Below are 11,753 nucleotides of genomic sequence, written 5' to 3'. Positions count from 1 at the left end.
TTTTTTTATCAATTTGTTTTGAAATTTACAATCGATTACATATATTATATTACTCATTTTTTTTAAAATTATTCATATGAACACAAAAACTAAAATTAAATTTAGGCATAAATTATAAAAAGTAAACAAAAAATAATTGATTTAGAAAATCAATTACATAGGTAAAGATAAAAAAATATGTTGATTTAAGATAGTTGACAAAGAAAACTATAGTTAAAATAATTTTATAAAAATAATTATAAATAAAGTAATTTTAAAATTAAAATTAGTTATTTTATTAGAATAGAAAGTAAAATTAATTGATTAATGTATAAGATTGAGATCAAACATGTGATTATATTAAAATATGAATAACTTCTAAATATGCATTTACTAGCTAATAATTCCTAAAAGCATTTTTTTATTTTTTAAATAATTCTTAATTTTTTATCAAAATAAAAAATTCACATTATAACATAAAAAACTTCTTATATATTTTATTCTTCCAAATATATACTATTAATTTTTTAACAAGCATGAGAAGCTCAGTTTTCTACTTGACGACTTTCTTGTGACTGAAATCCTCTAAAACCATAACCATATCCTTAAAATCGAGTTATCACCCATTCGCTCAAATAAATAGTATTGTGAATTAAAAATTATATTTTCTGAAAAACGTAATCATAGGAAAAAATTAGAATCCATTTTACTTTAAAAAAGTGAATAGAGGGTATAATACACTTAAACAATATTTAAATATTACTTGTAAAAGGAAAAATAAAAAAATTAAAAAACTCCCACAAACAAACATCTAACCGTAAGTTTTACTTTTCAACTAGAAAACATATTGCAGTTAAAATCAACCTTTTACGATAAGCATTGCAAATTATTAGTTAACTTAACTTCAACTGCAAAACCTACGACGAATTGTATCCGACAACTCCAAAAAAAATCATTTTAAATGTTCTTGATTGCATCAATTAATATTGCTTCAATGAAAATATTTCTTCATCAAAATAATTTATCAGAAAATTTTGAAACTCACTTCACAAAATGTTGTCAGAATGTAAAATGAGTGGAAATGACACTATTTCGATTGCAATAACTAAATTAATACTTGCTATAAGCAACTAACCATTACAGAAACAAGGTCACCTATTATAATTTACAGTCATTTGCTGTTGATCTATATAAAAGACCTTGCAAAATCACTACATCTCAACCATTAATGTGAAGTATAAGAATGCTGGACCAATCCATACATAAGAAACTCTGTAACATAGAATTCTGCCACCATAATTTTTGAACTAACATTTCTTACACGGGAGAATGTGCTAGTAGTGAAAAGACCCCATTGATGCCATGCCATTTCTGGAACTTCTCAACTCCTGTTGACTTGCATAATTATCACAAGAGTTGCCAGAGGTAGAAAGTTTGTGACCTGGGGCAGAAGTAGAAGGACTACCACCTTTGCCCATTTGCTGCACTTCTAGTGGAGATAGGATTTTTATGTACCACACATTGTTCACAAACTCCCTGCAAAATTATCAAATGTAAATGTTTCTGTGCAGAATCAGGAATCAACTAAGTCTAAAAATGAAGTGCTTAAGTATTCAACTTTTAATCAACACATTTCTTCTAACGTCCTGCTATTAGGGATTACATGCAAGTAACGAAACACGAATACAATTGTAGTAGTCTCAGAGCATAAACCATGTCCTCAAAGTTAATGATAATAAAAAATTATTACAAGGAACAAGAAAAAATACAGAAAAAGATTATTCAGATCCACAAAAATTAACTTTGCTAATCGTCAACATGTTGAAGTGTCAAATACACAAGAAACATCGCTAACTATACCTATAGCACCTACGGCATTAGCATCAATGAAGGACGTAGCAATTCATAAGATAATATACTATAACTTGAACATAAGTAACAACTGGCATAAAGCAACTTACTGCCAAGGATCATCACCAAGAAGAAGAACATCATTCTCCCGGTCAACAAATACAAGCTGCCAGCCTGATCTCTGAGTCTTAGGGTCCCCTAGTTGGCCTTCAAGGCCAAACATGCGAGCAAGCTCACTACGCAGCTCGTCATAGCTGCTGAACTTAGAAATGTCCAGTGACCTGCCAAAGGACCCTGACTTGTGAACCTGTAAGTTACACCGCATCCACCATAAATAAATTTAGAGTAATATTAGTCCTTGCCAATTGATAACATCCACATACTAATTGTAGAAAATAGAAGTCTTAAAAAACAAGAGGAAACAAAAATAAAAATAGAGCTGCAATATGAAACATTTCTAACAAAACCACAGACTACTGTTTGCATATATAGGGTCCCAATATCACTGTAGAGTAGATCCAATTCAACATTGATCATAAATACATTATATAAATATATTTAACTTGTAATTTGAACCAATACTTCAACTGATAAACTGTTGCTTAATTTTGGTAAATTATAATAAAAAATGGCTGCATATAAAATATATAAACGAAGGCATACCATCTACAAACAAAAAATACATTAGCTATTACCTTAACAAAGGTTCCAGTTGGTGTGTTTGCTTGGTCTACATTTTCAGAAGACTGCAAGAAGCCTGATTCATCCACACAACTTGAAGTTGTCATGTTTGAACTTAAGGGAAAATCAGTGCCTGTGGTACCACCACAATTTGAAGCAGAAAATGGCAATGATAATGCATCATTCACATTGCCCATATTTCTCAGGTTTGACATGCCATTTTGCAGCATAAGAGAAGAGGGATCAATGTTAATCCCAAATAATAGATTGCTCTGAGGATCAGCAGCACCATGGTATGCAGAATGTTCTCTTCCAGGAAAGGGAGGCAAAGCAGCAAGCTCAGACACATTTGATTGTGATGTTCCCAAGTTTTCCACCTGAGGCAACACGCACTGAGCAGCAGCAGAGGGAAGCTGAGGTTCAACTGTCATTTGCTTGGGTAGGATGGATGAAGATATAACGGAATTGGATCCACTCAAGTTAAGTAACTGGGATGCTCCATCCTGGGAGAACGTTCCAAGTAGACTCTGGATAGGGGAAACATCAGAACCAGATATATGATTCCTGATAGGTTCAAGAAAACTCTGCTGCTGGCAATGCGTAGCAAGAGCTTGCATGGGAGGAGATTGAGACTGGGTACCTGATGCAAAATTAGACAAGGGAGATATGACATTTGGTAACTGCTGCTGAACAGGCAAATTTTTAAGTTGCTGCTGCTGTTGCCGCTGATCACCATATGGATGGTAGCGATGCAACTGCTGTTGCAGAAGTTGTGACTGAGCAGGCACTTGGTTTTCTTGAAAATTCTGTAGAAGGGTGCTTTGAGGCTGAGACTGTGGTAATACTTGCCTCTGTACCTCAGAGGTATGAGCACTGGGAACATTTGCAGTCTGCTGAAACTGCAACAGAGATTGGGAAGATTTTGAAGGATCCATTGTCCTCATTTCCTGGAATGCAGAAGAAGCCATTGCTTGGTATAACTCTGGTTGGAGACCTGGCATAGAAGAGTCCAGTTTAGGTTGCATCCATGGTGTAACACCAAGCCCCTGGAAATTTAAAGATTGCATTCCTTGATCCCCAAGTCCACCTTGGAGCCACATGAACGGAGAACCAATGCCCATGTCTCCATCTTTGAGACCTGACTTACACAAATGGAAGACAGAAATAAATTAAAATGAAGATGCTGTGTACATCACAAGACAATAAGATAAAGCATATAGGCAACAGACCCCTGAGAATTACATGAGACAAATTTTATTAACAGAACCACCACATACCATACAAAGAAGGTAGGCCCGTTGGCCAAGGACGCCTCAACCTTAAGGGGAATGGAGATGGATACATGGGGAATGTAGTCAAAGGTTCAATCTCCCACAAGGAAACTCTTGGTTGCCTCTCCCCTGCGGTGGACTCATCCCAGCCAACCTACACCAGTAAACAAAAGTTAAGAAAACAAATTATACTTCATCCGGTTCATCTGTAAACACAATCTCAGATATTTCTATAATAGTGCTAAATTATATCATGACAACAACATATAGTTGCTATATGAATCAAACAATCATGACAAACCTTCACAGAACGCCAGTGTGAATTTGGCCAGCGGACAGGATCTAAATCACTAATACCAGTTATGGTACCCATGTATCTGGACAATAACATGTTACAGTAAGTATAGGTTCAAATGTTTAAGAAAAAAAAACTTAGAAAAGACTGTTGTTCTGAAGAAAAGCAAATATTGTTGTGGCTAATCATTCAAAGCTTTTGTCTTTTGGAAGGATACATGCATATATTGCCACGGCTAATCACTCAACAAAAATTTTGATCTTTATCATATATAGAAGCACATAATAATGCGTCAACAGTCAGGAACAGGAGTGCAGAGCACAGTGTGGCAAGCATCAAATGACATACAGAAAACTACTATTGCAAGAATAATGTCTACAAATCAACAAATCAGTAACATAAAAAGGCAAGATCCGAAATCAAGGAAAGTTAAAGAGAAAAGTGGGCAGTGTTTAATAGGATCAAAAATCCACAGCACATTTGCAACTGACACAATTGTTGAAGTCAAAGTCCCACATAACGGGGTCCAGCTAATAATTTCACTGTTAAAAATGGGGTGGAATCATGTGCAGTTACCTGCAAGGCTGATTGGGAAACTACAGTATTCTGTGAATAGCAGTATATTTGTTCTTTATTCATTACACAGGAGACTGCACACGATCGTAGATGAACCACAAAAAAAGAACATAAATAAAATCGGGAAAGTAAAATTTTAGGCTAAATTACATCATTGGATTCTTATACTTCCTGAGAGAATTCAGATATCCCCTATAGTTTGAAAAAAATAGTCCCGTAATCCACCACCCTACCATTAGAGGGTTATATGAACCATTTTAAAAATTAAACTTTAATTTCAAACTATCAGAGAAAATTTTGAATTTGTCCATAAAGTACATGGACCCAAGAAGTAATTTAGCCAAATAAACTCTCTCGCTTAAGTAGAAAGACAAAAACATAATGTGAACACTATTTTTCACACCGGAGAGGGGAAAATATAAGACAAGAAATACCTACCGACGAACACTTGATTCTTCCGTCTCAAACAGCATCCTAAATCGCATGCCAACAGAAACTCGTGTATGATATACTGCTTTAACATACTTGGCCAAAGGAATGACAAACTCAGATGGGCTTGCCCTATTAACAAAAGAAAAGCAAGTTCAGTATGATTTTTAGGGTAATAATTCTTATCATTTGAATTAAAGTTACATACCTAGGATTATAGAATATAGTAAAGCGGCTGTTTGTAGCAGCTGCGTGAGCTGCAGCAGCAAGAAGACCAATGTGCATGCTATCACTTGACAGAACTGATGACGGCATGATAGTCTGTGGACGATTCGCTCGCCGTATGCCCAAGAGTAATTGATTTTTTTCATTCCTGATAAAAAGTACAGGAAGAATGGTTACAATAATATCTTAATAATTCCTTGTAATAGATTTTGGTCATGTACCCATGATCTATATAAATGCAACTACTGGTGATATTGTTCTACGAGCAGGCTAACAAGATAAACAAATTTACCAGATTATAAAGCTCCCAAAGACGGACATAATTTTAAAATAATGAGGAAAGAATACAAATAAGCATGATTTCTAGTCTAATCTCTCTAATAATTTCCTTTCAGTTTAGAATACATCTATAACTAAAACTGTATTCAAGATGGAGGGAGAGAAGACAAGACGAACCTCCAATTGGATCAGTCATTGGAAATATTAGAATTATACTTACCAGATGAAAAGGACTGAATCACCCGCAACAAGTCTCTTGGCACTGACAAAGACACTCCAACCAGTAGTAAGAAGATGTCGTTTGGGCTGACCTGAAAGTGAAGATATAAAGTAGTTAGAAGTGAAAACATTTAAGAAACAATTTAAGTAATGTTTATGAGCTAATCTTGCCTTGGTTTCACATACACAATTGTCAATTTTGACAAGGAAAAGGATGTTCAGGAGAAGTGGAAGAGCCAGAGAAGATAAGTTGTATATGATCAAGGACTATACACTCAACATTTATAATGATCCTTAACAAACAAAGCCTTCATACTGTTCTTGATAAATACAAAATTAGACTGACCAAGGTTGAGTTAAATTTTAATATTACAAAAAGCAATGTTATTTACAAGTTGTAATGCTAAGCTTAAGACAAGAAACAAATTGGACCAGCAAGCCAAGCAGCCAACCAAATAAGGATGGAATGAGTATGCAATACGACAGAAATAGAAATAGTACAGCTAATTTAGTCATATCATATGCAAATAGATTACTCCTTAGAAACCTATGTCCTGCTTCCAATGCTACTCAAACTATGTTTTTCATAATAAAAAGTAAGATCGCAGATTTGAGTACATTGAATATGCAAGTACATAAGAGCTGTTTACTACCAGTAGTGGAACAGCATAAAGTGGACAGAAAAAAGTAGATCTGGAGACCACATAATTTTATACCAAAAGCTTAAAAAAGTAAACCTCGAAATATGTGTCTAAACTTCCATTCATTATCATGAAGATCTCTGGCAATTAGTTCTTGAGCAGGAGGCTGCTGTGAGTAATCCTGTTCAAGAAACATGATAGTCAGATCAAGAACTGACAAACTAACTACTGAGAATCAAGTATATCACAAAGTTAATATGACTTACAAGAGGAGGGAAGACTTTTTCAGCTGCTCTTCGAGGAACAGAAAATCCTCCATGAGTGCTGGTATCACTTGCAGTTAATGTTTTGCAGAAGTAGTTGGTTGGTTGCTTGCTAGGAGTGCCCAATTCAGCAGGCATAAGATACACCTCCTTTTGCTCTTGCTACAAAATTAATAATGTCAAGATTTGCTATCAAAATATACATACAAAAAAAAAAAGGTAGAAAATAAGAGAAAAGTACTGGACTTAGAGGTTGCAGAGTCATTTGTGCATATACTTCATCTGTTTCAGCATCCGCCTGCAAGATGCATGCTTAAAAGGTTCAGAGTGCAAGCCGATAAATATGCATTCTGAAGTATATTTAACCTGAAGTTCAGAACTATAAATGTTATCCTTACATGCATCGTTACATTGTGAAGCTGACAGATAAGTTGCGGTGGCAAGTTAGGGTAATTAGGAATATGTGCATCTACTTCCCTATTGGTTGAAGCAGCAACCTGTTATATCAACATCTATATTTGTCAAATGACTAAAGAAACAGATATAAATGAAATACATGAACGGCAATCAGTTTTTTGGAAATTTTAAATGCAACAATAGTTTAGAAAAGACAACCTTTTGGCTGGAACCCCTTCCACCTCAGGAAAAAATATAAACTGAAATTAATCATGATGGTACACCAAAGATTTCTCTATCTGTCGGTCACTCATTTTTAGCATAGCAATTATAGAAGAGATTCATACCATAATATTCAGGATAACCAACGTTCAGACTATTCCAGAACTGAAACCATAAATTCAACAAAGCGTTGTTCATTTCAAGAATAAAGAAATATAACATATGTTACGAGGGACTTTGCTTATAAGCTAGAGTGGTAGAAACAACTGAAAGCATGAAATCAAAGGATTAATGAAGGATCTTTTTATTTTCTCATCACTGAATTAGCCCGTCCTCCTCCTTCCAGGCACAATGACTTAAACACTAATCCGTGAAGTCTGATAACATGTAATTCACAGCTTACAGCACTTCATACTTTCACAGTATTACTGAAAAGTTGAGTCCCCAGTCCTATCAGATCAAATACCAATTTTATCTTATTTTAATGTCACAAGCTTGAACCGGCACAAACATAACTGATTTTACCATTCATACACAATAAACAATAAGTTGAAGTCTACTCCACTGACCTCAGAAGATAGATGAAATATTACAACTGCCCTGCTCACTGAGATAGTAAGGACATACTAAGTGAGGTTCTAATTTTCTATACAACTTTATGTACTTTACACGAGCAAAGCAGCTTCACCAAATATTCACAAAATGTAAAATATTGAAGGATAGTTCAATAAATCCAACAAACAGATAGAAGCAGCATTACTGACCTGCTCACTGTGACCTTGGGGAAAGTAGACTACACGACTTCCAACAGGAGGCAGAGAAACCAGAGGGCCAGCACATGCATGCCAAAGCTCAGAATTCAAACATTTTTTCTCCCCTGCAATATCAGGCTAACATGATTACACATGAAGTAAATCATTTCACACGAGTCAGAAAGGACCTATAGTCCAGTCTACAAGTGGCATGTCAGTAATCAACACATTAAGTCCACTGCATATTTACCAAAAAAAAAAAAACAACATACCACAATCCAAACTCCAACCGCACAAACAAACAGGCAAACAGAATAACCACACATAAATAGTAACAAAACACAACCTTGTCACCTCAAACTTAAAATCATAAACTGCACACACCAGCAGACTAAGCACCACCGACACTTAAGAGTCGAAACAAATAAACACAAATCAAATCGACATGACACTAAGAAGTTGACCCTGACCTGTACATAAATATTAAAAACAAACAAAAACAGACCACGGCAACTTGTTAAACCTCACTCGATGCCATGTAATAATGACAAACAAAACCTACAAGTAGTGTACTTCTAGTGCATCCCTGTCCTCTCCCTCCAAACCCATGCAAAGACAAAAAGAACCACCCACACAAAAAACACAAAACAAACGTCAAGACAAGAGAAATTCTCAAAAAGTGGTGGACAGCGCAGAACACATACAAAGCAATTTGCACAAAAACGAAAGAATTAAAGAAGCTACCACTACCTTCTTCTTCCCCCGGTTGATTAAATCCAGAAGAAGAAAGCTTCATGCTTGGAGCTATAACAACAGGTGAGGTTCCGAAAACTACTAAAAACCCAAGCACCCCAAGTTGAACAAAATCATCATTATTGTTGTTATTATTATGCACGCAAATTTTGCATGTCCCTGTGAATAAAAAATGGTCCTAAGTCATAGTCCACCCACCCACCCACCAAAAATTAACAGCACCCACAGAACCCCATCACCCGAAGCCACTTCCAATGCAACACCCGAACCTCCTGGTTCTCATAACACGCCCAAATCCAACCCTAATTTGGAAGCTGAAGCTGAAACCCTAGCTTGGCAGATCTCACAAAAAGGAATGTGAACAGTGGAATTAGAGAGAGTGAAGGAGAGAGGCGAGTGAAGTGAGAGTGACATTCATGTGGATTTCAGTAGAAGAAGCAGAGAATGCGATTTGTGTGTGTGAGAGAGAGAGAAAGAGAAAGAGAAACGAGTAATGGCTATGTTGTTACTCAACAACAATAATGCACAGTGACTGGTAATAATTGATCCATGGCTACTATACGAAATGGTAACGACGACGGAAAATACGGAACTTTTCTACGATACGTAGATAGATACTCATTGGATACTACTATCAACCCAGAACTTCCCAAATTTGGTTTTACTTGCAGTTGCCAACACCAACTTCTGTTTTTTACTACCAAAACATGCTTCATTAATTTTTATATTGTTCAGAATTTTTTTAATAAATATTTTTCTTTAATATTATAAAGAAATGTCAGAAGATTATGTTAAACAAATGTTTTAAACTTGAAACGTTTATTAAAATCATGGTTAAATATATTTTGTATCTTAAATTTCCAGTAAATTTTTGAATTAATTTATTTTTAAAATTTTAAACTAGTTTAATTTTTATTTTTTGAAATACGTGTATTTAATCTTTTTTAATTAAATTTTGTTAAGTTTATTGTGTTTTATAATAATATTTGACTTAATATTAAAATAAAAATGTGTCAAATGGTATAAACAACTCAAATACAATCCTGAAATGTGTGTACGAAATATCAAATAAATCTAACAAAATTTGATTAAAAAAACTAAATTCACATATTTCGAAAAATGAGAAATCAAATTGTCAAATTGGTATAAAATTTCAAAATAGACTAATTTCAAAATTTACTGAAAATTAAGACAAAAAACATATTTAATTCTTAAAATTAGAGTAAATCTGAATCTTGAAAAAAAAACTTTTGAGAAGTAGTATAATATTTTCAAAACAAAAGTATTATGAGGTTTTGCAAAAGGATAGTCTCGTGATTAAAAAAGTTAAAAATATTTATGTTTTCATGAATTTCAATTTTTTTCTGTGTATTTTTGTAATTTTTCTTTTTTTGTTATTATCAATGTTATCAAATGTACTATTCTTTTTCTTACAATTTTTATTCACGGTTGAATATTTTTACTGTCTCTCACTGATTTTGAGTTCTAATAAAAAAATCAGTGTATTTGGCAGAAAAATATAACTAAAAGTTCAGTGTTTTATAAATGGAAGTGAAAAATCATTCAAATTCAATCATAGTGACTTGTACAACTCAGCAATTATGTATTTTTTCTACATAAAATTTGCAAATATGGTTATCTTATTATATTCAATTATGTCTATATATTCATTAATACTTATTTAGCATTTTCTTTTGGAAATAAAGCTTTAAATGAAGATAAACAGTTTTTGTTAATTACAACATTCCTTCAATTTCATCTTCAAAATATTTATAGCACCTTAGTTTTTAAATAGAAAACCAAATCAATAAATGGCATTTCAACAAAGAGAGAAGGACAAAGTTAAGAAACTGAAATCTACTTAAGATTAAATTAAACACACACACACACACACACACATATATATATATATATATATATATATATATATATATATATATATATATATATATATATATATACATTTATGTGTCAAGAAAAAACTAGGACTCGAATTAAATTTAATTGTTTAAAAAAATTAAAACATTGAATGTAACACATTAAAAATTAAAAATAGTATGTTAACTGTGTTATTAACATAAAAACACATTAAAAATTGTTGGCCTGTTATTAACATGAATGTAACACAATTAAAAATTAAAAATAGTGCGTTAATGAAAACACATAACATTTCACAAATTTATCTTCCATATCTCATATACTTTAAAATCCGACCACCCCTTATTGTAATTGAGGAAGTAGAGAAGATCTTTATCTGATCAAATTTTTAAATAAACTAAGCTTTTATTTATTTTATATATTCTTTCTTATCTTTTGTATAATTTTGTCATCAATCTTAGTAGATAAATTGAAAAAAAAATTATTTTCTCAATTTGTTTTAACAAATACTAAATTTATATTATGTTTGGATGTTTTATTCTAAATCCCTAAGTTGTGAGTAAGTGACTTTATCACTGGATTTTAGTTTATATGCAAGATTGTGATTAATCGAGAAGTTGTTTGAACTTAAATATTATTGAGTTTGTCTGATAAATTATTATTTAAGATGTAATGAATTAAATACTCTTATCAATTGACTATATTATACAGGTGAATTATAAAATTTCTTTGAATTGAGTTTTGCATATGATGTGTGTTACAATGGTATTAACTACTAATTTTATTTTAAATTAAATTCATTTATTGCAAAAGAAAAAATGTTTCAATTATTTATTTTTATTATTTTTAATGGTATGATATGATAATAGAAGAATGAGTTAAAAATAAATAAATAATAATAATTCAAAATATCATTATAATCGAAACAATCATTCTAAAAACTAACCGGAATGACCAATCGAGTAAATATGGTTATGTTCTAGAATGACAATTCGGTGAAATGATTACACATATTTTAAAATCAAAATAATAAAAGAGAAAAT

General features: G+C 32.7%; 1 protein-coding gene across 1 annotated transcript; it reads right to left on the bottom strand.

Moving 5' to 3' along the window:
• Positions 1–1,069: 1,069 nt before the first annotated feature.
• On the bottom strand, positions 1,070–9,381 carry LOC114193879 (auxin response factor 6-like). The gene is made up of 14 exons (XM_028083848.2): positions 8,830–9,381; positions 8,092–8,204; positions 7,108–7,206; positions 6,951–7,007; positions 6,713–6,871; positions 6,543–6,627; positions 5,807–5,897; positions 5,291–5,455; positions 5,092–5,214; positions 4,084–4,159; positions 3,789–3,936; positions 2,526–3,649; positions 1,941–2,137; positions 1,070–1,515 (listed from the first exon to the last, which is right to left on the bottom strand). Exons 1-14 carry the CDS (start codon positions 8,873–8,875, stop codon positions 1,314–1,316), a joined length of 2,685 nt encoding a protein of 894 aa, XP_027939649.1. The 5' UTR covers positions 8,876–9,381; the 3' UTR covers positions 1,070–1,313.
• Positions 9,382–11,753: the final 2,372 nt, after the last annotated feature.

The sequence above is a fragment of the Vigna unguiculata genome, chromosome 8 (assembly GCF_037176805.1).
Source record: "Vigna unguiculata cultivar grain cowpea cultivar isolate G323 ecotype 2 chromosome 8, ASM3717680v1, whole genome shotgun sequence".
In the NCBI taxonomy this organism is placed as follows: Eukaryota; Viridiplantae; Streptophyta; class Magnoliopsida; order Fabales; family Fabaceae; genus Vigna; species Vigna unguiculata.
The sequence above is the reverse complement of the archived record's forward strand: the minus strand, read 5'-3'. Positions and strand labels throughout refer to the sequence as shown.